This window comes from Seriola lalandi, unplaced genomic scaffold (assembly GCF_002814215.2).
Source record: "Seriola lalandi dorsalis isolate HSWRI2012SDOR001 ecotype SW California unplaced genomic scaffold, Sedor1 jcf7180002054694, whole genome shotgun sequence".
NCBI classification, from domain to species: Eukaryota; Metazoa; Chordata; class Actinopteri; order Carangiformes; family Carangidae; genus Seriola; species Seriola lalandi.
Window position 1 is genome coordinate 2,138,793 of NW_019525247.1, and position 25,836 is coordinate 2,164,628.

The following is a 25,836-nucleotide window of genomic DNA, read 5'->3' on the forward strand; positions in this document are numbered from 1 at the left end:
TTCTCACATTTCTGCTCTTCTCAATATTTCACTTGAAGTCTTCCAAAAAAGCGTCCCTATAGAAGCTCTAACAAAGAGAGGAACTGCCTCCTCCTCCTCCTGCTGCTGCTTCCAACAGCAATCAATAAACAGCCATTGGGCTGTCTGCCATTGACAGACTGTCTCATCCTGCTGCCAGACCAAGCTCAGTGCTAATGATGCAGCTCTATGGGCAATCTATTGATGCTTCATTGTGTCTGCTGCATGTTCACACATCTTTACCCTGCACTCAGCTGGTTGTAGAGTTTAGATATAAAGATATCAGTGTAGAGAAGAGCTGATGATGATGATGAAGTCAATACTGAGCGTGGCCAGTAATAACCCCTCATTAGGAAGGGGGAGGTGAGATACAGATACGGATAAGATTCAAAATATAGAGAACTATGCAGGGCTGCAGCTAACGAATATTTTCATTCAGAGCTAGAATGATTAATCGATTAGCAGCTATTTTGCAACTATTTTGATAATCAATTAGTTTTAGTCACATTCCAAGATGTATCCAAAAAGGTCCACGATGTCCAAAATGTCCAAAAATGCCAAATATTTGTTGGTTCCATTATCTCTGTCACTTTTCTTTGGTAGTAAATTGAACAGTTTTTAAATTTTGGGCTGATGGTCAAATAAAATAAGATACCTTGGGCTTTGGGAAGTTTTGAACACTGATCTCTGATGTCTTATCAGTAAAATGCGAAGTTTGACGGAAAGTGGTTCTGTACTTTTTGTGTAATCCTGCTGACAAACAAACAAGAAAACACATACAGTGTAGATGAAAACAAAACCTCCTTAACAGAGGTAATAATCTGCAGACTAAGAGATATTGAAAATAGATGTTAGTTGAAGTCCTATTTCCTATTAATCTGTTGTTTTCAGTTTATTTGAATGTATCAAACAACGGTAAATTAGATGAACGATATCTAATGTGACCAACCGTCCAAAACCCAAAGATATTCACTTTATAGTAATATAAGCAGAAGCTCCCATTGTTTGACATCTTTATTTGTACTAAAAGAACCTTAATCAGCTATCACTATTAGTTGCTAATTAACTTCCTTTCAATTGACTAATTGTTTCAGTTGTTAGGAGGCACTTTCTTCTCCCAGTCACGACTTAGTATTTCTCTTAAAACTGGAGCTGTTTTGTTATCGTAGATATAGAAATAATTTTCTGAGAAAAACATCTCTAAATTGTAGTGAGAAGGAAAATCAGAGTCTGATGAATCATCCACAGGTGTAAATGTATTTTTGTCTGATTCATTATTATAAAATATATTAAAAAATAATTCTGCTAAGGAGGGACTGAAGCTTGTAACAACAGTGGCTGTACGTCCGGACCATGCTTGACTGGGCAGGGTCATTTTATCTCTAAATGTAAGACTGGTATCCTTGTATCCTTGTCTCCTTGGAGGTGGATGAGAATGGCCTACTTACTGTGGAGCTAACTCTGGAAACAGAGAGCAGGAAGCCGCCAATAGCAGCTATTTTTGGACATGCTCACCCAGTTTGGTCAAAGTGGATGAGAGTGGACATTGCCAAGATTCTGTCACAGCAGTGTGGATTCAGAGCGGGTTGTCAGTTTTAGACCTGTGGTTTTTGGAGAGTAGTTTCGATTGCTGTTGTACGGCCGAGGACACAGAGAACATAAAAAAAAAGTATGAATTTGATTGATGTCATCTGTGTTATTATCTCGTGGTATTTGCGTAGCACAGTTTACTTTGTCCATGCGCCGGCGCCATAATCCGTACATCCATACATCAATTTCATTCTTGTGGACATGATATCTCAGTAACGCCTTGACAGAACTTCTTCAAATTTGGCACAAATATTCACTTGGACTCGAGGATGAACTGATTAGATTTTGGGTGTCAAAGGTTAAGGTCAGTATGACCTCACAAAACATAGTTTTGGATTTGTGAACACAATATCTTGGAAAACTCCTCAAGGGAATCCCTTCAAAAATGCCACAAATATCAACTCCAGGACTCAAGAACTCATAGTCAAAGGTCAAGATCAGTGTGACCTCACAAAATACTTTTTAACCATAACTCAAGGCTTTGCATCAATTATGACAAAATTTCACACAAATGTTTAATATTTTCTGTGACTCTGGATAAACAGGGATGTGACTTGAAACTAGTCTGAGTGGAGAAGGCAGACGACCATGAGGAGGTGATTCTATTTCACTTTGTGCCACTGGATGTCTGAATACTGGAGAACCTCTGATGGCTCTAATGTTCAGCACTCTTGTGTTTTCAGATCTGTCTAAGAACCGTCTGTGCGAGCTGCCGGAGGAGCTCTGTCAGTTCATCTCTCTGGAGACACTGAGCCTTTACCACAATGGGATGCGTTCGCTGTCCTCCAGCCTGGGAAACCTCCAGGCCCTCACCTACCTCAACCTCAGGTAAGTCTGCTTCATACACGCTGCTTCATGAGCCAAACAGCACAGGAAAATAGAGCTGGTCTACTGATTGTACAGCAGTGCACATTGGAAGGCAATCAACTTTCATTTGGAGTCGAGTTAATACAATATAGAAAATGTCTGATGGTTGACTTTACCACTGGTAACCAAGGGAACCTCTCACATCTACATACAAGTGAACCTCAATATGCTGACAATACTTCTATTTACTTCAACTTCTGTTAGACAGAAAGTCTGATCAAAGTGGAGATACATATATTCAATCAGAATCTTCAGCAGGCATTCATTTCTCCATTACAAAAGTATCATGAATCACATTAAACAAATTTTCAAATGTGGAAGTTGCTTTTTTATCCTTTTTTTTTTTTGTTCTTCTTGTGAATAACAAAATGTTAAACATCTTATATTTTATTCAAACTAGTTTTACACGATACATCAACCCCTTAAACATCTTACATGTGTTTTGAACAATACGTCAGTTATGACAACATTGTACTCACCAAAGTTAGTAAGAGATCTTGGAACATGTCAACATTGCTTCGAGAGATGAATCAAATCAGTTGTCCCATCCTTTATTTGCACAGCAGACTGTTTTCATATTGACAGTTCTGTTGTTTATGGTGGTGAAGTTTATAAGTATTTTGTGTACTTTGTGGTGTCACTAACAAGCTAGTGTTCATAGTAACTTATCACTCTTCACAGATAGACATCATCATTTTACTGGGCAGGTATCAGAGCGTCATTTTCTGTTGCCACCATGTAGAACTAGTTTAATACAGAGAACGGCTGAATATGGATCATTGGTGGCCTGGATTCACATTCCACATTTCTTGACATTAGAAATTAGTACACTATGTTTTATTAAAAAGTTAATATTGTATTTGTTTCCACAGGCAATAGTATAGAACACTATGACTTTCTTCATAAGACTTTTATATTTAAGTTTTCTGAAATGGAAATGAAATAGGAGAATAGAATAAAGTTTTCTTTTCTCAGTTATGAAGAAATTAAATTATTGAATAGAGCTATTGTATGTGTTAGATAGATTTTGAGTTAGTGTGTATTGTGAGTCTCAATGTAAGTATGAATGATGTTGATGTGTATTGATTGTCTGTTGTCATTGAAGAATTTAATGGGACTCTAGGAAGAGTAGCCATTGTTACAACACAGTGGCTAATGGGGGTCTAAATAAATAAATAAATAGAATGAAGAAATTATGACTAGATGTCTATGCACCACTTAGATAGTAAAAGATGCTGATGACAGCAGGGATTGATGAGGAAAAAGTAGCACAGACTGTACCGAGGAGAAGGTGATTAATTCATTGTTCAGCATGTTTAGCTGAATCATATTGCTTCTTTGTGGCTCTCTACCTTTAGTCTCGTGGTCTGTACCAGTCAACAACTAATATATTTTACTTTATTTGGTGAAGCTGAAAATGAGTGCTTCTAAAATATCTGTAATAATCTAACGTTTCACAGGGAAAACTGTGGTAGGTACATTTATATTTAGGCAACATCTAACGGTAGTGATTATAACTGGAGCAAATGAGGAAGTCAGGTTATGTAGAACAGAGGAAGTCCAGTGACGTAGAACAGAGAGCATGTGAGGAGGAGGTGAAGGTGGTTGGATGGGGTTTTAACACAGGAGACGATTGTCAGTTTCCTGTTTGAGACCCACAGTCATCATTGTTTCTTTTATCCAGGACCGTTCTACAACCTTCTCGGCATCTTTATTGTTGTAACCATGGCAAAAAAGCTCCTCCAGCCTTAAGGAAGCGGTTATTTTAACCCAAACTGTGACCTTTCCCTATTCCTCACCTGTCTTTGTGTCTATAAACCAAACCAAACCGTGACTCTCCCATAAGCGTAACCAGGTGTTGCTGTAACCATGAAGTCTGGTAGGTTCTGGCATTTCAGGAGATGCGCCTGTGGGTCGTATCAGAGCGTAGGAATTAACCAGGTCTTTGGTCGTTCAGGTTGGAGAAATTTGAACCAGGATGATGGTCTGTAAAGAAAATCCCAAATTACAATAGAAGTTGCACTTGAACACACCACAAAGGTAGAAGTGAACACTTTGCATCAGTGTCACAGTTTGCAGGTGCTGCACAACTCCAGTGTTTGTTGATGCTGAAAGTTAAACCAGGTCATCCAAATCCTGTACAAACCATCTTACAACAACAGAACCACACTGACACTCCTCTGCTCACACTATAATTATACTGTTGCTAGGAGACCAGAAAAACCCTCCAGGTGGCTCGTATTGGCTCGAGGCAAAGATACTGTACAACAAACAAATACTAAGACTAGCTGCACATTTCATGGTGACTAACCAGTTAGCTGCTATATTAAACTGTGGTGTTTGAGTGTGTGAGTGGAAGCACCTTTGAAATTCAATGCAATGGTGCACAATATCCCTCTGGAATGACCTCACTCTTTGTGTGTGTGTGTGTGTGTGTGTGTGTGTGTGTGTGTGTGTGTGTGTGTGTGTGTGTGTGTGTGTGTGTGTGTCCGTCCGTCCCCACAGTCGTAATCTTCTGTCCAGTTTACCCCCGTCGGTGTTTCAGCTTCCCCTCCTGCGAGTGCTCATCGTCAGCAACAACAAGCTGTCTTCACTGCCCGCCTCCGTATACTCCCTCACACACCTCCGACAGCTGGTACGACACACACACACACACACACACACACACACACACACACACACACACAGACACACGTTGCTGTCTCTCACAAACAGTATCTGTCTGTGCTCTCTCAGCAACAGGTCCAGCAGTGTCATTCTTTCAGTCACATCTTTGTGTCCTTATGGGTCACAGTCAGAACTGCATCATGTCTGAGTTTAAAGCTAAAAGTATGTAGATCCACTCTGATGTAGTGACACAGGTGAGTGGTGATGTGTTGTAGATCCTGGTCCTGGTTCACAGTGCTCTCTCTCTCTGTGTTTCTGTCAGGATATGAGCTGTAATGAGATGCAGTGTTTGCCTGCAGAGCTCGGTCAGCTGGAGTGCCTGAGGGACTTGAACCTAAGGAGGAACCAGCTCACCACTTTGCCTGAAGGTACAGACTCACCTGATTATTGAACTGTCAGCTCCTGTGGTCTCCCTCCTCCTAAAAAATCCCACTGTGATCTGCTGATAAACCCAGCTGAAAACTGACGTGATTCTTCCCAGTTCATCTATGTCTGTACTGATGATGCAGATCTCTGACCCCCAAAGTGCAACAGCCTGATCAAAGTATTGCTATGTGTAAACGATTCAATGGGTTCTAATGCAGAAGTTAGATGGTAATTGCATCATTATTGTGCAGCTGAGAGATGTTCTTAAACTAATAATGTGACATTTATTATATATGTGTTTACTAAGTGGATTTAGTATCATTATTTCTCTCCAGTCATGCTTTAAAGTCTTTAAAAGTCCTCTGCTATGATTCATATTTAGTTTAACGTGGTTTTCACACATTAAACTGGATCTGAAGCTCATCTCCTCTTACTTCCTGATTGAGAAACCTGGATCAGGCCTTGAGCCCCGCCCACCACCTGCTTGCTCCAGGTTGACAGGTGAAAGAGCAGAGTATCAAGATGGTTAGAGGAGGAAAGATCAGAGAGACTCAGCCACATGTTTGAACCTCAGTCAGACCCAGACTCAGATGAGGAGTCTATTGAGACCAGAATCACAGACAAGCAGACGGATCAGAACAGTTAGCACAGTTAGCATCTTTTACTTATTTATATTGTTCGTTAGCTTGTAGCTGAGATAGTGTTAGTGATTGTGCTAATGCTAACTCTCTCTCACTGTGTACTGACAAGGCTTCAAGTTTATTTAGCCGCGCCCCTTGTCCCCACAACTTGACAGGATTTGTTCCTAGGTTTGTGACATATGAAACCCTGGCCCTGGATCTGTTTTTATAAGACTAGTTGGTTCACTGCAATTCAAGGTAAAAAAAAATCAGTCATGGTGTTGATGATTATTTCACTCATCATATGTATTGTATTATATAAAAAATCATATGGATGTTAACATTGGATTTTCATCTCTTTAAATTAAAACCAGTTGGCTCATGTGGTAAGGTGAAAACTATAAGGTGATTTATAATATTTGGACAGATCTGACCTTACACCTGATCGAATGTCAGAAGTGATGTACACTACAGTAAATTTTCATATAAAAGCCAACATTAATATAATGGCACACTTTCAGATAATCGTCATTAATAAACTGGGGACTTTAAGGGGGGTGGGATCACCTCTGCTGCAACAGCTAATGTGGTAAATTCACTATTACGCCACAGTCAGTGTATTCTCACTCTGCTGCTTTCTGTTTCTTTTCTTTTTAGTAGTTTCATTCACTATTTATTTCCTCTCTGTTAGTCTGTCAGTGACACTTCCTGCAGGTTTTTCACAATAACACACCACCAGTAAACAAAAGGGTGGAACACTTTTAATTTGAAATATCTGTGATAGTTGGAGTTGTGTTTGAATAGTAAAGACAAATGAAGAGTCAGTTGTCCAGCTTAGGACTGGGTGATATGGCCTATAGATAATAATGTGTTATTTTTAGGTTATACGCGATATATATCTATACAGTAGAGATATATATATATATATATATATAATTTTTTTTTTCAATTTTTTTTTTTAAATCTCCTCAAAAGTGCGATTCTATCCTTTGCTGCACAAAATCACACCAGTCTGATGATTCTAGTCCCTGCAGCATTTGTATACATTAAAAAAATTCTTGTTTACTGTTTATTCATCAGTGGATTCCATGGAACAATTTTACATTTGCAAAAAGGGGGATATCACAACCAAGTTAAATTTGACCCTGAACAAAAAAAGAGCTCAAAGTGGAGATGGGTGATCTGAAGAACTTACTTGAACTTTGATCTTATGATCTCTTCAGTTGAATCATACAGATCAGCTTTTTAAAAGTTTCTATATTTAGACATTTAGTTAAATTTTTTTAATTACATATTTATTTCAAATGATTAGTCTTTGCTAACCAGACCATTGTTTGCTATTGAACAGCTAGCTATTAACTGTGTGTGGGTGAGGAGCAGCACCAAACATCCAAAAGAAGCATCAATGGGGCAGTAAGATACGAATCACAACTTCCAGTGAGGACTTTCAGAATAAAATCACAGCAGAAACAGGAAGTAGAGATTTGTGGGTTTTGTGGATGGGTGGGGGAGTGTCTGACTGTGACAAGGAGAGATAGATAGATAGATAGATAGATAGATAGATAGATAGATAGATAGATAGATAGATACTTTATTTATCCCCTAGGGGAAATTCATGTGTCCATTAGCTCATTGTTGATAATAATAATAATAATAACAGTTGATAATAAATAAACAATAATAATTGGATTAGTCCACTTCCTTTGGTTGAGGTGTTGTATAGCCTGATGGCAGCAGGAAAAAAAGGATCTCCTGAACCTCTCTGTTCTGCAGCACAGTGAGGTGAGACGTTTGCTGCAGCTGTAGCTGCTTCTCTGTCCTGCCAGAATGTTGTGGAGAGGATGGTTGGCATTGTCCAAGATGGCCTCCATCTTACATTGCATGCGTCTGTCCACAACTGTCTTGAGTGAGTCCAGACTCCTGCTAAGCACAGACCAAACCTTTTTGACCAGCTGGTCCAGTCTCTTTGTGTTCATGACATGCTGCCACCCCAGCAGACTGCAGCATAAAAAAGTACACTGGCAACCACTGACTGATAAAACGCGTGCAGCATTTCACGGCAGATGTCAAAGGACTTCATGAAAAAGAGCCAGCTCTGCCCCTTCAGGTAGATGGCATCTGTGTTCAGGGACCAGTCCAGTTTACTGTCCAGGTGCACACCTAGGTATTTATAACTGTGCACCACCTCATTGTCTTTCCCTCGAATGTTGACCAGCTGAAGGGTGGGCTTAGACCTCCGAAAGTCGATGACTATCTCCTTGGTCTTGGAGGTGTTCAGAAGGAGGCAGTTCTTGTCGCTCCATTCACTGAAAGGCCGTCTTCAGATCCCTGTACTCCTCTTCCTGCCCATTCCTGATACGCGCCACAATAGCTGTATCATCCTAGTATTTGTGGATGTGACAGGACTCTGCTCACCACTGTCCCTAAGACACATTTACCCAGCCTGACGTACTGTGGTCTTCCTGTCAGGTAATCCACAATCCAGGACGTGAAGCAGGCATCCACCCCCATCCCTTCCAGCTTGTCTTTAAGAATGGGGGTTGGATGATGTTAAATGCACTTGAAAAATCAAAGAACATAATCCTCATGTAACTACCTGGCTCATCCAAGTAAGAATGGGCTCGGTGGAGCATGTAAAGGACGGCATCATCCACTCCAATATAATATCAAACAATTGGTGTACATCTAAAAAGGTGATGAGTGTCAATAATGACTGCAATTAAAAACAACCCTTCCCTGTGCCCCGTGCAGAAATATCCGAGCTCCCTCTTGTCCGGCTCGATGTGTCTTGCAACCGCATTTCCCACGTGCCCCTCTGCTACCGCCACCTTCGGCACCTCCAGAGCATCTCGCTGGACAACAACCCGCTGCAAATGCCGCCTGCGCAGATCTGCTCCAAGGGCAAATACCACATCTTCAAGTACCTCAACATGGAGGCCTGCAAGAGGAGCCAGGAGGAGCTGGAGAGACATCTGAGACCCACCGGGTTCAACAGCTGGTGAGGAGGAGGAAGAGAAGGAAGGGGTAGATTAGAAACATGGATGAAGGAAGGTCTTACTCATCTGAATATCTTATGACATTCAGGTTTATTTTAGACAATACCATCAATATAAAGGCCACATTGAGGAAAAAAAAGTAATCGGAATTACGAGAATGAAGTCAGAATCTTATGAGAAAAAAGGCTGAATCTTATGAAAATTAAAAAAATTTTAAATTTAGAGAGAAAAATATGTATTTTTTATGAATATTACAACAACCAGTAAACCGGGGGCAAGGACAATGACCTTTTCCCCTAAGATTTTTATGACTTTTTTTCTATTAAAATTATGACTTCAGGCATCAGTGGATAAGTACTGTTTACTGACAGTGGCAGCTACTACAGCTAAATATTATAGGATCATGGAATTACGATTATATGTATTTTACCCAAACATATTCTTATCCCAGAAGAGGAATAATGTGAGTGAGAGGTGCAAGGATAAATAAATAGTGGAGGAAGAGGATTGGCTGATAAATGATGATAGTGAAAGGTCAGATTAACTAAGAGAAAGCAGAGTCAATCAAATATTTATAAACCTGAATGAAGCTCTGTTAGTGACCTGCTGAACTGTTCTCATCACACACACAGACCCAAGGACAGAGATAAAAGAACAAAAACACAAGCCATTGAACTTCAGTCTAATGACCCCCTGTGTGACAAAGCTGCTTTGTGTTTACTTGTGTGTTTAAGTTGTGATCTACATGTTTCTCTGCAGCCTGTCAGACCAGGAGCTTTTCACAGGTCAGTTTGGAGGACTGGACTCTGGCTTCAACAGTGTGGACAGCGGCAGCAAGAGGTGGTCTGGCAATGAGGTAAAACACACACACACACACACACACACACACACACACACACACAACAGAGAGAGTCAGTTCAGTATGATTTTACATGAGGATAGGAGTCATCACTTTGAAGCCATGGTTCCACCCGGCTCTCGTTATTTTCCTCAGACAAAATACTAAACGTAACTACTGTCCAAACCTACAACAACATATCAACACTGACAGTGTTGTGCAGGACATTATATAATATCTCTGCTGAACGAAATGATGCTGCAACTGTAAACTCCATCCCCACCTGTCTTCTAGTAGTAATTAAATGGATGAGCAGTAACTTCTTAAAGTTAAATGAGGAAGCAACAGAAATCCTACAAGTCGGCCGCAAATCAAAAAGGGACATGCTCTTTGATAATCTGGGAAATGAACTCCCTGGATTAAACCTGAGATTACAGTCTCTGTGTTCTCTTAAATTCAGATCTGAGGTTCAGGTCCTTCATCAGCAAGGTGATGACAACATCATGTTTCCTCCACAGAAACAACTAAAGTTTTATAGATGAAAAAGATGCTGAAAGACTGATTCATGCCTTCATTTCAGGCAGACTTGCTTGCTGTGATGCACTTTTTACTGAGAGACTTTAGCTCATCTAGAACTCTGCAGCTTGGTTGTGAACCAGAACCAAAAAGAAAGAGACAACATCAGTCCAGTTTTATCTGCCTTGCACTAAGCTACACCACTAACTCCCTTGTTAACTATAGACCTCCAAGAACACTGGTTACAGCTGGAGGAGAATCAGGATGCAGCCTTTGTCAGTTACGACCTAAAGCTGTGGAACACGCGACCTGTAGATATCAGAGAAGAAGAAGCACCTCACTGAGATAAAAACTTATCTCTTCACCTCAGCTTTTAACTAACTCTGAAATTCTGCACTTTGCTTTTCACTAATGCACTGTAATACAGTTTAACTTATTTTCATTTTATTTTTTTCTGTTATTATTTTATTACTATTCCATATTTAATGTTTTTGACATTTTTTTATGTTCATTTTATGTCTTTTCATGTGAAGCATTTGGTTCATCTAATTTATTTCTTGTAAAGCACTTTGTGCTGCATTTCTTGCATGATAAGGTGCTAAACAAATATATTTTATTATTATCATTATTATTATTATTGTTATCTTAGGACAGCATGGTGTGAACTGTAAAGTCCATTTTCCAGTGATACAAAAATACAGTGGAATCCAAAACTGAGACCAGAACTGTAAATGTGGTTACTGTCTGTGCTCTTCACTGACTTCACTGAGTGAAAGTCTGGTACAGAAGTGACAGATATGGTCCAGCACAGATATCGGAGACCCGAGTACACCACACCGCCACCAGACCCACAGTTCCAACAGGGTGGTGTCTGTAGTGTTAACCACTGTCTCTGTCTGTGCCTCCAGTCAGCTGACGACTTCTCCGAGCGCTCCCTCCGCATGGCTGAGGTCAGCAGAGACCAGAGGAACCTGGAGGAGGAGGAGGATGAGGAGGAGGTAGAGGGATCTCCTCTGGAGGTGAACAAAGGTAAGACAGGTCACACCTGCTTTAAACAGTGTTCAGGAAGGTTTTTATTTTCCATTTCTCCACTCAGAATTACTGAAGAAGTACAAACTCTCCTCCACTCTCTTCACAGTGAATGGAGAGGCTGAGCAGCTGGACTTCATCGACAGTACTGTGACAGAGGAAGAGGAAGAGGAGATCAGGATGGATCCACCCACACCTCCTTTGGTACCAGTCATCCACAGGCTGATCATTAACTTTGTCCTTATCTCACAACAGGGAAGTCAGTGATTGTATCTTTGATTTTCAGGATCAGAAGGAGAAATCTTCATCATCCCAAAACCAGGACTCAACAATATGCAGGTAAAATATACTGTACTTATAAAACCTACAGTTGACATGGCACTGGTAATAAACTAAAGTAAGTTTACAACATGATACATCAAAACAGGTTCATAGCACAATAAAAGAAAGTCAGTTTATTGTTTCAAACTGTTGCTGAACACTGGATTTCAGAAGGAGGTCTGAACGGTATATGTCCTTTGACCACACCCACATCACAACTGTGTGTGTGGTCAGGTCTGGTGTGTTGTAATTGTAGTCGATTACATTCAACAGAGACGTGCTTCAGTGTTGCTGGGATTGTACACAGAGGACAGGCTGCCTCCTCACCCAGGAAAAGCCAAATTATTAGCCTAAAGCACAAACAATAATATTAGCTTAAAGAGCAAAACATGAATATTGTGCTCATCACACAAATGGCAGATGAGGCTGATCCTCCAGAGCAAATGGGTGAAGATGTGGGAGTTTCTGGTTTCAGCAAGTGGTGGGAAGAGTACATGGTGATTGACAAGTATCACATCCAACATGTGAATCTGCTGCAGGGAGGATGAGAAGCAAAGGAAACTCTTCACCATAACACTGAGGACTAACCTCTGCTGAAGTCTTATTTGTTTACACTTGTTCCAGTAACTCTGAAGACATTTACATATCAGCTGTGATTCTGCTCGGCCGGTCCTCCATTTTAATTCAGAAGTGTGTTGTTTCCCTGGATGGAGACTGTGGACTCAGTCAGACCAGGTTTTTACAAGGTCACTTCACAGGCTGTTTGAAGAGCTGGGAAAAGTCAATACTCTGCTGTTCCCATTACTTACAGTGTCACTTTCTCACTCCCCCTCAAGCTCTGCATGTTGTATGCAGATGCATGCTTTTCTTGTCGAAAGTTCACACTGACACCCATGCTTTACTTATAATAGTTATGTTCAATTTATCCCAATCCATATTCATATTTATACATAGTCAATACACATAGAAATAAAACATATCAATACTGGCTGAAAAGGTGAAGCTACAGCTTATTACAACTACATTCTCTACATAATGTTACATGAATCAGAAAATAGGAACAAAGAGCAATACAAAATAAAACGCATATCAGATATTACCAAAGGCTTAGACAAAGAAATGTGTTTGGACAAGAGATTTAAAGGTTAAAGAGTTACAGTGTCTGATTCCAGAGTGTTGGGGCTCATACTCAGTCACAAACCTTGACTTTGGGGGGACCAGCAGTCCTCCATCTCAGTTCTCGGTTGGGAACTTACCATGTCAATAAACCAGAGATGTAATTCGGGACAGAGCCATTTAAAGCCTTAAAAGTCAATAATGAAATTTTAAAGTCAATCCGAAATCTTACAGGGAATGAAGGGAAACTAGCACCAGAGTCATGTGACTGTACCTGTTAGTTCCAGTAATAAGACAAGCAGCAGGATTCAGTACCAACTGACGATTAGGAGATCCGACGTGTCTCATATACAGAGACCAAAAGAGAGAAAACAAGAAAAAAAGTCAATAAAAAGACTTTCACTGCCACATTTATGCTTTGATAATGTTCATATCTCAGTTTTATATTTATTTATCACCATATTTAAAAAAAAAAAAAAAATGTTTTCCAATTTACCAAGTGAACTACACATTTTTCATTCATCATCACAACTCATCCACAGGTTTACCCCTTTGACATCTTCTTTTTATATTTGTCCTTACCCTTGTTTTTTGATTTCAAACTCTGTACAACCTCTGTACACAGTTTTTTTTACAATTTGTTTTGTGCTGTCTAAATTATCTGTGCAGTTTTAAAGTTGACCAGATCATGAAATTTTAAAACACATGAATGAATAAATAGTGGATTAGTTGGTTCATAATAATCTGATTCATTGATGATTCTTTCTTCTGTAGCATGAAAATTGAGTTTGTGTTTTCCCACATCTCCACACATCAAGTCATCTGTGGTAATGTGAGAGAGCAGGATAGTATATACATATTTAGACAATTTTGGCTTGTGGCTTCCAACATAATTTATGGTCAATACTGATCATACATACAGTGATAACAGTGGACTGTAAACCTATGTACGAAGATGTCGTCCATCTTAATTCCCTCTGAAATGTTATTTTCCTTCAGCCTGCAGTGTTCAGCTTTTATCCTGCTGCACAACCACATTCTTTGGACTGGGAATCCCAGTAGTTCTATTGGCTGCATATTAATATGTGACGCAGCTCCATTGTTCTCAGCCTGTGGAGCAACAAACAGCTTTGTTCAGAATCTTTGAGTTTTATTAACTGTACTGACATTCATTCAAACCTTCATTAAGCCTCACATACTGTACGTAATTTAGATCTGGTAACTGTTCCCTCTCACTGAGGAACATTTAGTGAAGCACTTCAATCAGTCTGTAGCTGGGACAAACAGATGTTTCAGATCTCAGCCTCCAACACTTCCTCTGGGAGATTAAAAATAGAATACGTACACTCAAAAAAGGAAAGTCAACACACAGTTCATAAAAACACAAAGCAGAGGCTATAGAAGACTTTTTTTTTTATACAAAGCAAGCTTCTGAATAAAGTCTGATCAGATTCACTTTTATGTGGTCTATTCTAAACTTATATCTTCTCTCATTGTTAGTGGTTGTGCTTGGACCCATATACAGATTTCACCAATTGGTGCTTATATTTGGATAGACTCACATAATGTAGGTTATGTGTATAAATGGCCCAGGACAGGACTCCACAGATGTTTGAGTCTTTTGGACCCCGCTCTATTTGTAGTTTTAATGCCTATCTTTCTTCTGCAGGTCCAGCCTCCATGTGGACGTGGGCCCCCCGTTGTCGGCTTCCTCGTCTCCCCTGTCCCCCTCCAGCCCCACCCTAGAGGAGCGGAGGAGGCCGGGCACCTTGTTAATCTGGCAGGAGAGAGAGCGGCTGCAGCAGCAGAGGGAGAAGGCCAGGTGAACTTTCATTCATGATGTTTCATTAATGATCAAAAGCTTCAGTTGATGCCGTCTTTAAAAAGGCTTCTGACTGGTTTGGACACAGACATCACATAACATGAGCGGCATGGGCTTGACTTTGATTTGAATCAGAGCTTTTTGAAGTTTCCATCTTTGTGGAGGAGCAGCTCTCTGTCAGAGGTGACTCCCTCCTCTCTCAGAACTAATTACATGCTCTCCATGTCTTTGCAGTTTGCTAAAGTCATCGACCAAAACAGGAAGTCATGTGGCCACGGCACCACAGACAGGAAGTAGCTCAGCGTAAGTAGAGCAGATGAAACACAGAGCAGAGCAGCAGCAGAGAGACAGATCTGACACTGAGTGACTGTCTCACTTCATTCATCCTCACGTTTCCTTCAGTCTTTGCTCAGTTCAAATGAAGTGAAACTGGAGGGTGTGGACACTGTACTCGGGTCAATAAATTTGGTGTGTGTCTCCCCCTAGTGGTGCATCTCCAGAGAACAGCAGCTCCCACTCAGGCCTGCGGCAGAGATGTGCAGTGAGTAGTGTCAGTGAACAGTGGTAAACATCTGGATTCTGTGTGTGTGTCGTCATTGTTGTGAATCTGAGCTGTTTGTTTTCATCAGAGCGCTGACCAGATGAGCGCAGTGTCTCTACAACGCTCCTGCAGCAGAACAGGTACACACACACACACACACACACACACACACACACACATGCACTGATATAGTAAACAAGCGTACGATGTGGTCCGGCAGCGACAACTTAAAAGTTCCTATCATTGGCTGTACAGTGATCGTACTTGATATGAGAAAATAAAACAATGAAAAACCTTTGTGGACTTAAAAACTAGACATTAAAAAAATTAAAAAACAAAACATAGGCAGCCAAGACAAACTGTACATGTTAAGCAAACAAAATTAACGACATGAAAAACAACATCGGTGCTAAACCAAATTAAATGTTTTATGAAGCACATTTAGAATAACCAGAGTTGACCAAAGTGCTGTACAATAGAATACAAAGAAATAACATGAGATTGAAACCACCAAGGAGATAACATTTGAGAAGACTAAACAATCCTTTGGGCAGAGACAGACAAGAAACAGTTTGAAATAAAAACGAAATAAAAGCACAGAGGCTAAAAATGTATCAACTGCTATACAATCACCTGTTATGGTGTATTGAGAATAACATGGGAGCATTATATTACTAGTGTAAATAAATAGCTGTAAACATAAATAACTGACTAAGTGACTGATATAAAATTAAGTGTATGAAATATAATCTTAGTGCAATTAATCAACCAACTTTTATTGATTTTCTCAGGGGTAACCCTCATTTCTGGTGATGCTGAGACCACACAAGCAGAAAAATAAACAGAAGAAATACAAAAAACAATTCCTAATAAAACAATGACACTTAATGACGTTCAGATTTAAAAGAATATTTGTTTATTTAACCGTGGTTTGTAAATAAATATAAATCAGTGTTGATCTTGTCTCACAGAGAGAGAGGACCAGTGATGGTACTGTAGGTGTCACCAGGAGTAAATCTAAGAGCAGAGTGATACGCAGCATCATATCAACTGTATTACTGTATTACATCAAAATCCAGGACTAAAATAAGTATAGCTTCAACATTTCTTTTTCTACAGCTTCTATTTCTGGATTTATATGAAGATTAAACAGACTCTTCTTTTTCCAAAGATGTGAATAATGATAAACGTAGTGGCTGTTCACACACTAACTAAGTACTAGTGCTGGTTATTAAACCTCAGTGCTTCTGCCTAGTGTCAGAGTTTGTTCTTAACCATGGAATAAAACATCCTTGCACAAGGTCCACTTACCTGCTTTTCTGGAGATTTGAGAAAACTGAGAGCTCCGGGAGAAACTGTTGCAGTAAGTGTATTAGTAGAAAAGTCTTATTATTTTTGGTGTTAGAACCTAAACTGCTTAGGTTCTGTGTTCTGTCTTGAATGACATCTTACTGTCTTGCTGTGTCATAAATTGTGTGATGGTACGAAGATGTTCTGATGCGAGTCCGACACTTCTGTAATATTGACCTGAATGTGTCCTTCAGATGTCCCGTCCTCCCCGAAGTTGTCCCCTCCCTCTGGTCAGGCCCAGAAACCCAACAGCTTCCTGTTCCGTGCCTCCTCCCGCAGCAATGTCAAACCCACAGGTACAAACATCACAATACACACACACACACACACACACACACACATACACACACATACACACTGCGTCAGCAAAATCTTAGCTCTGTGTGTCTGTTTGTCAGGACCAGTCTTCACTCTGGGTGAGTCTGGCAGAAGCGAGTCTCGCACAACGCTGCGTTCTCCTAAAGAGGAGAGACCGGATATCACACAACTACGCAAGGTAACGCATGTGTGCACACACACACACACACACACACACACACACACACACACACACACACACACGGCAGAGAGTCCCCTGCTGCTGTCATACAGTCTGATGAGAACACTGCGGCATGTAATGAATTCAGTGCATGTCCTGAATTTTCATCACTCCCTTATCTATAAAGTTATACATGATAGTAAGGGAGGGAACAGGGATGGGATGGGAATAAACATCAGCCCGGACTTTTGACTTGGACTGACCCACCAGAACCTGTCTGGAGACACCGTAACATGCGGCCTCTATCACACTTTGCAAGAATCCTGTAGCAAACAGAGGAAAACAACACACCAGAAAGAACAACCAGCACATAAAACTGGTTCTTTATGTCACTTTCCTCTGTATAAATTAGTAGCTATAGAGAATATGAGATTAGAATTTCAGACTGGACAGTACAGTAGTAAATACAACACCAGACATCTCTTGATTTTAGTAGTTTTTTCTCTTTCACTGGATCTTTTTGTAATTAAATTCTGTAGACCTTATTAGAATTTCTGATGAAGCAAGAGCAGAAAATAAAGCTATATAACCTTTAAATAAATCTTCCTGTTCTCTGGCCACTGCTTTTTCTATTAAACTGGACTCCCTGGGAGCTGTACTGGGAACTGTGGTCTTGAACCCACTCTGCTGCTCTGCTCCTATTGTCTGTTTTCTGCAGAATTTCTGCTGATGGATGAACAACTATCTGAAGCATATGTATATTTCTCTGGATTTTAAATTCTTCTTCGAGCTCTTCATACAGTTTGTTGTTGTTATTCATATAAAGTGAGTCAGCAGCGGTCCACTGTAGCCTCAGTGTTGAAACCATGATAAAGATACAAACACATAAATGGTAGTGATGGAGCCGCGAGACCGGAACAAACGTGACGTGAGGGAGATGACGGCAACACAGAACCACAGTGTGCCGTGCAGTCTGCTCCACTGGGCTGATCACCACACACAGCTCTATCCATCCATATCTCCTGTCAGGAAATGACATCTGAACTCAGCACGCCAGGCATTTCCTCAATGTTAACGCGCCAAAAAATAAAAATAAAGATTGTTCACGAGTCCCAAATCTCCAGAGTCAAGTCTTAAGTCGCTCACACACACACACACACACACACACACACACACACATAGCTTACACCCAACCCTTCTGTGTTCTGGATAAAGATGTAGTTAAAACCTTGGGTGACTGAAGCTTCAGAGCAGTAGGAGACCTTGGTGTAAGGTCTAAGAACTACATCTATTTAACAAGTGAAGGAGATCAGGTTCGTAGTTCATAGTATGAGCTAGTTAGACATGTTAGGGTGTTGGAGGTGTTAGGAGAGGAGGTGTTCTCTGAAGAGATGAGTCTTCAACAGATTCTTGAAGATAGAACCACAGACCAGAACAGTCAGACAGAGACTGTCTTGTGTGCAGGGACGGTGATGACAGCCCACATTCATTGGAGGACGAAGGCTGAATGATTGAGTTCAAGTAGATGGAGCAGATCCAGAAGTCACTCTGAAGGCAGCATTAGTGACTGAATTTCCTTTGACACGTACCACCACTTCAGCAGAAATAATTCAGGAATGGTTTGAGGAACAATAAAGGTCAAGGTGTTGACTTGGCCTCCAAACCAAAATATCAATCTGATCCAGAATCTGTGGGACGTGCTGGAAAAACACGTCTCACCCATGTAGACCGCGCCTCGCTACTCAAAGGACTTAAAGGATCTGGTGCTAACGTCAGGGCCCCTTCAGAGGTCTTGTGGATCTGACACAGAATGAAGCAGGAAGTATATTTTCCATCAGCTTCTCACAGTTTACTGCAGATGTCAGATGGTTTCACTTTATATGATGTTTCCACATCATCACTGTGATAATCCTGGGTTTTAGTAGTTTGTGTAAATTCTGTGTAAGAAGCTTTATAATGTCCCTCTTCAGACTCTGGAGTCCTGGCTGAAGATCACTCTCCCGGAGGATGTGGGTGAGGCCTTATCGAACGGCACCGTCCTCTGTCAGCTGGTCAATCACATCCGTCCTCGCTCCGTGTCAATCATCCACATTCCCTCCCCAGCAGTGGTGAGTCTGATGAAGTTATTTGAACAGCTGAGTTTTGGATTTGGACTTTATTGGTATAGCACTTTTCATGCAAGTGAGTGCAGTTCAAAGTTCACAGACGACTACTAAAAACAAACAAAAAAAAGGGACAAATCAAGTAAGAAAGCGACAATGAGTACAATAAAACTAAGGGCTGCACAATAAATATAAATATATATATATATATATACACACACACACACACACACACACACACACACACACACACACACACAGTGGGGAGAACAAGTATTTAATACACTACAGATTTTCCCCACTTTCAAAGCATGTAGAAGTCTGTAATTTTTATCATAGGTACTCTTCAACTGTGAGTGACGGAATCTAAAACAAAAATCCAGAAAATCACATTGTATGATTTTTAAGTAATTAATTTGCATTTGATTGCATGACAAGTATTTGATACATCAGAAAAACAGAACTTAATATTTGGTACAGAAACCTTTGTTTGCAATTACAGAGATCAGACGTTTCCTGTAGTTCATGACCAGGTTTGCACACACTGCAGCAGGGATTTTGGCCCATTCTTCCATACAGATCTTCTCCAGATACTTCAGGTTTCGGGGTTGTCGCTGGGCAATACGGACTTTCAGCTCCCTCCAAAGATTTTCTATTGTGTTCAGGTCGGGACACTGGCTAGGCCACTCCAGGACCTGGTTGTCCTGGAGTTGTTGGCCAAGATTTCGCAATACATGGCCCCATCCATCCTCCCCTCAATACAGTGCAGTTGTCCTGTCCCCTTTGCAGAAAAGCATCCCTGAAGAATAATGTTTCCACCTCCATGCTTCACGGTTGGGACGGTGTTCTTGGGGTTGTACTCATCCTTCTTCTTCCTCCAAACACGACGAGTGAAGTTTAGACCAAAAAGCTCTATTTTTGTCTCATCAGACCACATGACCTTCTCCCATTCCTCCTCTGGATCATCCAGATGGTCATTGGCAAACTTCAGACGGACCTGGACATGCGCTGGCTTGAGCAGGGGGACCTTGCGTGCGCTGCAGGATTTTAATCCATGATGGCGTAGTGTGTTACTAATGGTTTTCTTTGAGACTGTGATCCCAGCTCTCTTCAGGTCATTGACCAGGTCCTGCCGTGTAGTTCTGGGCTGATCCCTCACCTTCCTCATGATCATTGATGCCCCATGAGGTGAGATCTTGCATGGAGCCCCAGACCTAGGGAGATTGACCGTCATCTTGAACTTCTTCCATTTTCTAATAATTGCGCCAACAGTTGTTGCCTTCTCACCAAGCTGCTTGCCTATGGTCCTGTATCCCATCCCAGCCTTGTGCAGGTCTACAATTTGATCCCTGATGTCCTTACACAGCTCTCTGGTCTTGGCCATTGTGGAGAGGTTGGAGTCTGTTTGATTGAGTGTGTGGACAGGTGCAGTTAATACAGGTAATGAGTGGAGAACAGGAGGGCTTCTTAAAGAAGAACTAACAGGTCTGTGAGAGCCAGAATTCTTAGTGGTTGGTAGGTGATCAAATACTTATATCATGCAATAAAATGCTAATTAATTATTTAAAAATCATACAATGTGATTTTTCTGGATTTTTGTTTTAGATTCCGTCTCTCACAGTTGAAGTGTACCTATGATAAAAATTACAGACCTCTACCTGCTTTGTAAGTGGGAAAACCTGCAAAATCGGCAGTGTATCAAATACTTGTTCTCTCCACTGTATAAACAATACTGTGATTTTGGCAGATATTGTGATTTTAGTTTGAATGATTGTTTTTTTCATGTCATTTTCACAAAAAATAATTTTTTAAGTGATGATGTGATTTTTGTTGGTCTTGTACCAAACAAACATGTTCCTTTATGTCTGGAGAATATGATTTATAGGCCTGGGCATCTCTGTAGCTTCACAGAACTTATGGTGCGAACAATGCACAATACTGTTGTGACACAGTTTGCCATTATCAAAAAAATTACAGCTCCTGTGATTTCGATATTGCACATATTGAGATTTTGATTATATTTCGATTAATTGTGCAGCTCTAGATAAAGAAGAAAATAATGATAAAGTAACAGATAAAATAGAATAAAATACAATTTACAACATAATTACAATAAAATAAGTGAATAAAATAAAGTGACTAATGACTAAAATCCATGTGTAATTAAAAGCTAGGCTGATGAGGAACGTCTTGAGTTTACACTGCTCTCAGGTCAGATTGTTCCATCAGCTTGGAGCATAAAAGCTAAAAGCTGCTTCACCACGGGTTTGAGTCCAGTTAACAGACTGCTCAGACCTGAGGAGCCATTCTGTTTCATATAGTGTAAACATGGGACATATCTGCTGGTGCAAGACCATGAAAAGATTTAAAAACAAATAAAAGAATTTTAAAGTCAATACAGAAGCTGACAGGTAAACAGTGTTTGGACTTTCTCTCCTTCTGGTCCTGGTCTGGGCAGGTTCTGAATCAGCTGAAGCTGGTTTATAATGATTTGGATAGAACAGAAAGGAAAGCATTACAGTAGTCAAAGTCTGCTGGATATAAAACATGCATCAGTTTCTCTGTGTCACTCAGAGAGGTACTGATGAGGTTTGAGAATTTCCAGTGTCCTGATACCAACTAATGAAGAAAGTAGTCACTTCATGACAACACAGACATGATGTTACCTAAATGTGGTTGTCTGGTATGTTTCAGCCAAAACTGAGCTCAGCAAAGTGTCGACTCAACGTGGAGAACTTCATAGCTGCTTGTCGCAAGCTGGGAGTCGCTGAGGTAAATCCATCTCCTCTTACTGTTCTCTCCTTCGACACTTTCATTAGTTTGGTTATGTTTCATTTTGCTTTCTTAAAGCATCTAAATATGTTTAAAACGGTGTTTAGTTGAGAAGAATTGTCCTTGTGCTTTCAGCTCATTTGTTTTGCTCTGTTGTTCCTGTCAGGGTCGGACTGATCCCCGTTCAGGTTTTCAGTCCAACCCTCACTCTGCTTTGTGTAACTCTACTCTCTGTTCTGTCGTCTCTCGTCTCCTCGTTTTAACTACTATGTGTTTCCTCCTCACTGTGTGTGTGTGTGTGTGTGTGTGTGTGTGTGTGTGTGTGTGTGTGTCCTGTCCAGATGGACGTCTGTGTGTGCTCTGATGTGCTTCTGTGTAAGCTGCCCGCTGTGCTGCGCTGTGTGACGGCCCTGCTGGCTGTGGAGGGGGGCGGGATGGCGGAGAAGGACCACCTCTCCCCTCGCCACTCCTCACCTTCGTCTTCATCGTCCTCATCCTCGGTGCTGTCCACAGATTTCCTGCTATTCTACTGTGCAGCCATGATCCTGCTCTACGTCCTGTACTGCTACCTGCTTGCCTAGAGGAGACACACACAACACTAAGTACTTACATAGAGGAACTGCTCTACACACACACTGAACACACAGAAACATGTGTGGGGCAGCTGCTCTCACAGTTGTCATCTAACACAATGCTTTGCACTGTGTGTGTGTGTGTGTGTGTGTGTGTGTGTGTGTGTGTGTGTGACCTTAGAGTGTGTGTTGACACTCACAGCTGCTCTGGTTGGTATGTTAGAGCTTCACAGAGCAGCTGAGCACCTTTGACAGATGATCTACACACAGCTCTTCATTAGAGGTTCAGAGGAACAGAAGCACTACGCTGATGAACTGACACATACTGTATGAGAGCAGGTGAACAGTGAGATGCCTTAGCCTAGCTTAGCCTTCACTCTGTGACACAGAGAGTCAGAACAATCTCACTGGTGGAGACATATGAACAGGTGTGGTGTAGGAAGCCCAGTTAAGATACGATATCCTAGGTTCATCATACACCTGCTTTTTCCCAGCATGCACCTGTAGATGAGCAGCAAAGTAAAAGCACCAAATCATTCTCGGCCCAACCACAAAACATGGAGATGCTCGAAGTGGATCCTGTTAAGATCAGGACTCACAGAGCAGCAACAAGCTTTACTTTGTTGTTGTCGTTTGTTCAGAGTTCATCTTATTTCAACCAGCGTCCAATCAAAATGTAGGATACATGATACAACCATCAAGCACATCTGACTGTGTAGTTAACATTAAAGCCACAATAGCTTATGTTTTTTGTTTTCTAAAAACAACCTCTGACATATTGATGACACCTATATGACACAGAGCAACATTATCAGCATCCAAACATCTGCTGCTGCTGTTTGAGACAAGGCTGATGAGACAGTCAAACTGTGACCTGCATTACAAATACTTGTAGCTAAATACCAACATGCAGATTAAAAAAGAGAGATGTGTGTGTTGTGTGTACATGGTGTAACAGCAGTTTGTTATACGAACACTCAGACCAGTGTGTAGTATAGATAACTGATAAATCAGGAGGTCAGCAGACTAGTTAAGTAGCTTAACTAAATGCTCTCCTGTTGTTAGTTAGAATTACCAAATGCTGTAGACTGTCTACATGGCTGGATGGCTGAGTCAAATAGGAAGTCTGTTGTTCTTTAGCTCCACTCACCAAGTTGTAACTTCACCACTGAGATGAATTCTGCCTCCAGAGCAGCAGCAGTTCTCACTCTCTCTCTGTGTTACAGCTTAAGCTCTAGTCGGTTTGTTTGTCCTGAGAGAGAAAATATTGAACGAGTGAATTGTGAATGTGATTTTTTTTTTTTTTTTTTTTTTTTTTTTTTTTTTTTTTTAGCTTTGAGAGAGATGCAGGTTAGTTTCTAGGGAACCTGGACATTTAGTGATGTGATACAGTGCCTTTTAATTAATGAAAACTGACCACTTGCAGAGACTGCTGTTGTTTCTGTGTGTGCTGTGTTAACTGTGAGCAGCAGGTGGCAGTGTTGCTGCATCAAACCCCCTCCAGGCTTCATGTGTCCAAACAGACGGTACAAACCCCTCCAGGAGGTTGTGTGTGTGTCTATTTTTGTTCTCACTGGTCAGTTTGACCGGCTGACCTCGTGTTTGTATAAATGTAAACAGGTTATTAAATTATTGCTTTTTTATTTATTTTCCTCTGTTTTTGTTTCTCTTTTGTCTCTTTGGTGAATCAGCAAAGGCTTCGCTAATTTGGTTAAAGCCTGTAAGCCAATAGTTTTAAAGCTTTGTAATCGATGTGTGTGCTTTAAATAACACACACAGGTGAATTAGTAATCAAAAAGGGTTAGTAAAAGTAATCAATGTTCAATCGTTCAGAGATAAAAGAACATTGATTATTAAAAGGTTTTCTCCTTTCTTTGGAATGGTGAATAATTGATTGAAGGCCTCTGCTGTTTCTACCACATGCTGTGTTCGGCTTATTGCTCATATAAGGTCAATGTCTGCAACTAAACACAGAGTGGGATCTGATTACAACGCTTATCGGACTGATGTGGGTTTAAAATATAATATCAATTAAAGCTGTGAGCCCTCACACTGTGAGCCCATGGGGGGGGGGGGGGCGGGGGGGCAGCCAACAGGTTATATGACATGACTCTCTCACTGAATTTGAAAAACAATTAGTTAAATGTCACTTCTTGTGTCGCCTCATCAATGTAAAACTAAGATTTTTCTTACTACATTTGAGGTGGATTGGGGCAGTTAAGGTTGGGGCAGATTGGACAATGTTGAAATATAGAAATTTGTAGCGCCGTCATGGCAACAGCGTTTGATGAAAATCAATCTTTACAACAAAGCATCATCAAGGTGTTGAGGCTTTTCTGAGGATAAAACTATAAAACATGTAATTTTGTGTTCCCAGTAGGTGGCGCTATGACTATAACTGATTAATGCCCTTTAGATGTCTCCAGGCCTTTGGAGCAGATTTGACCATGTACACTAGAGTAACAACAACTTTCTGTTTCATGCGAAACATGTAAAGTAAATGCCACACACTGTCCTAAGAAAAGTTTTCACCGTTTAGCATCGCAAAGGTCCCTAGATTGCACTGAGCCAAATTGAAGTCAATCTGGTTAATCCTCTAGGAGGAGTTCATAAAAGTAAGACCCCTGTAAATGGCAAAGAATACACAAAAATTTCAAAATAAAATCACAAAATGGCTGATTTCATAAGACTGTGGCTCCAAGAGACCTTTTCGTCAGTCTCTGTGATATCAAATTGAAACAGCTACCAGTTTGAACATTGGTGTAAAATTTCGTGAGATTTAGAAGACATCAAAAATGTGTTTGTAAAAATCCAAAATGGCTGACTTCTTGCCCAGTGAAAAAAAAAAATTAGCAATTATTCCTCCGAATACCCAAGCAACTCTATCCCAACATGACCCTTTGGGGGCGCTATGGAGCCCTCTGGACATGCCTGAACCCACTTGCAGATATTTGTAATTTTCATCAGATTTTTTGCATGAATATATTCTTAAGCTTCAAAAATACATAAATTATAAATACGATGAAAACAATAGGTTCCTGACACCCTTGGCCCAAATGAGAGACAGATTATTTGAATTCAAGATCCTAAAACCCTAAAAATTGTTTGTAAACAGTTGTCCCCGTAATGGTAAACCAAAACTTTGTACTGACATCAAAAGTAATGAATGGGTGAAGTGGGGTGACCAGCATAAATGAAATATCTTTAAATAATAAAGTAATAAAATATAAATTATTATCAATAAATATGTCAGGT

At 40.6% G+C, this 25,836-nt stretch overlaps 1 protein-coding gene across 2 annotated transcripts in view; it reads left to right on the top strand.

The window, feature by feature from the left end:
- lrch4 (leucine-rich repeats and calponin homology (CH) domain containing 4) overlaps window positions 1-25,836 on the top strand; it is a 65,341-nt gene that overhangs the window by 28,337 nt on the left and 11,168 nt on the right. The window contains exons 2-18 of one of the 2 annotated variants that reach the window (XM_023423851.2): window positions 2,292-2,436; window positions 4,981-5,110; window positions 5,405-5,510; window positions 8,880-9,126; window positions 9,884-9,980; window positions 11,387-11,507; window positions 11,617-11,711; window positions 11,794-11,846; window positions 14,614-14,766; window positions 15,001-15,069; window positions 15,253-15,307; window positions 15,396-15,447; window positions 16,852-16,953; window positions 17,056-17,153; window positions 19,106-19,243; window positions 21,932-22,009; window positions 22,351-24,228. In XM_023423851.2, the coding sequence (XP_023279619.1) occupies window positions 2,292-2,436; window positions 4,981-5,110; window positions 5,405-5,510; window positions 8,880-9,126; window positions 9,884-9,980; window positions 11,387-11,507; window positions 11,617-11,711; window positions 11,794-11,846; window positions 14,614-14,766; window positions 15,001-15,069; window positions 15,253-15,307; window positions 15,396-15,447; window positions 16,852-16,953; window positions 17,056-17,153; window positions 19,106-19,243; window positions 21,932-22,009; window positions 22,351-22,590 (1,979 nt within the window). In that variant the 3' untranslated portion in view covers window positions 22,591-24,228. Of the gene's footprint in view, window positions 1-2,291; window positions 2,437-4,980; window positions 5,111-5,404; window positions 5,511-8,879; window positions 9,127-9,883; window positions 9,981-11,386; window positions 11,508-11,616; window positions 11,712-11,793; window positions 11,847-14,613; window positions 14,767-15,000; window positions 15,070-15,252; window positions 15,308-15,395; window positions 15,448-16,851; window positions 16,954-17,055; window positions 17,154-19,105; window positions 19,244-21,931; window positions 22,010-22,350; window positions 24,229-25,836 lie in introns of those variants that run through there. The other variant, XM_023423852.2, reaches the window with a different exon arrangement.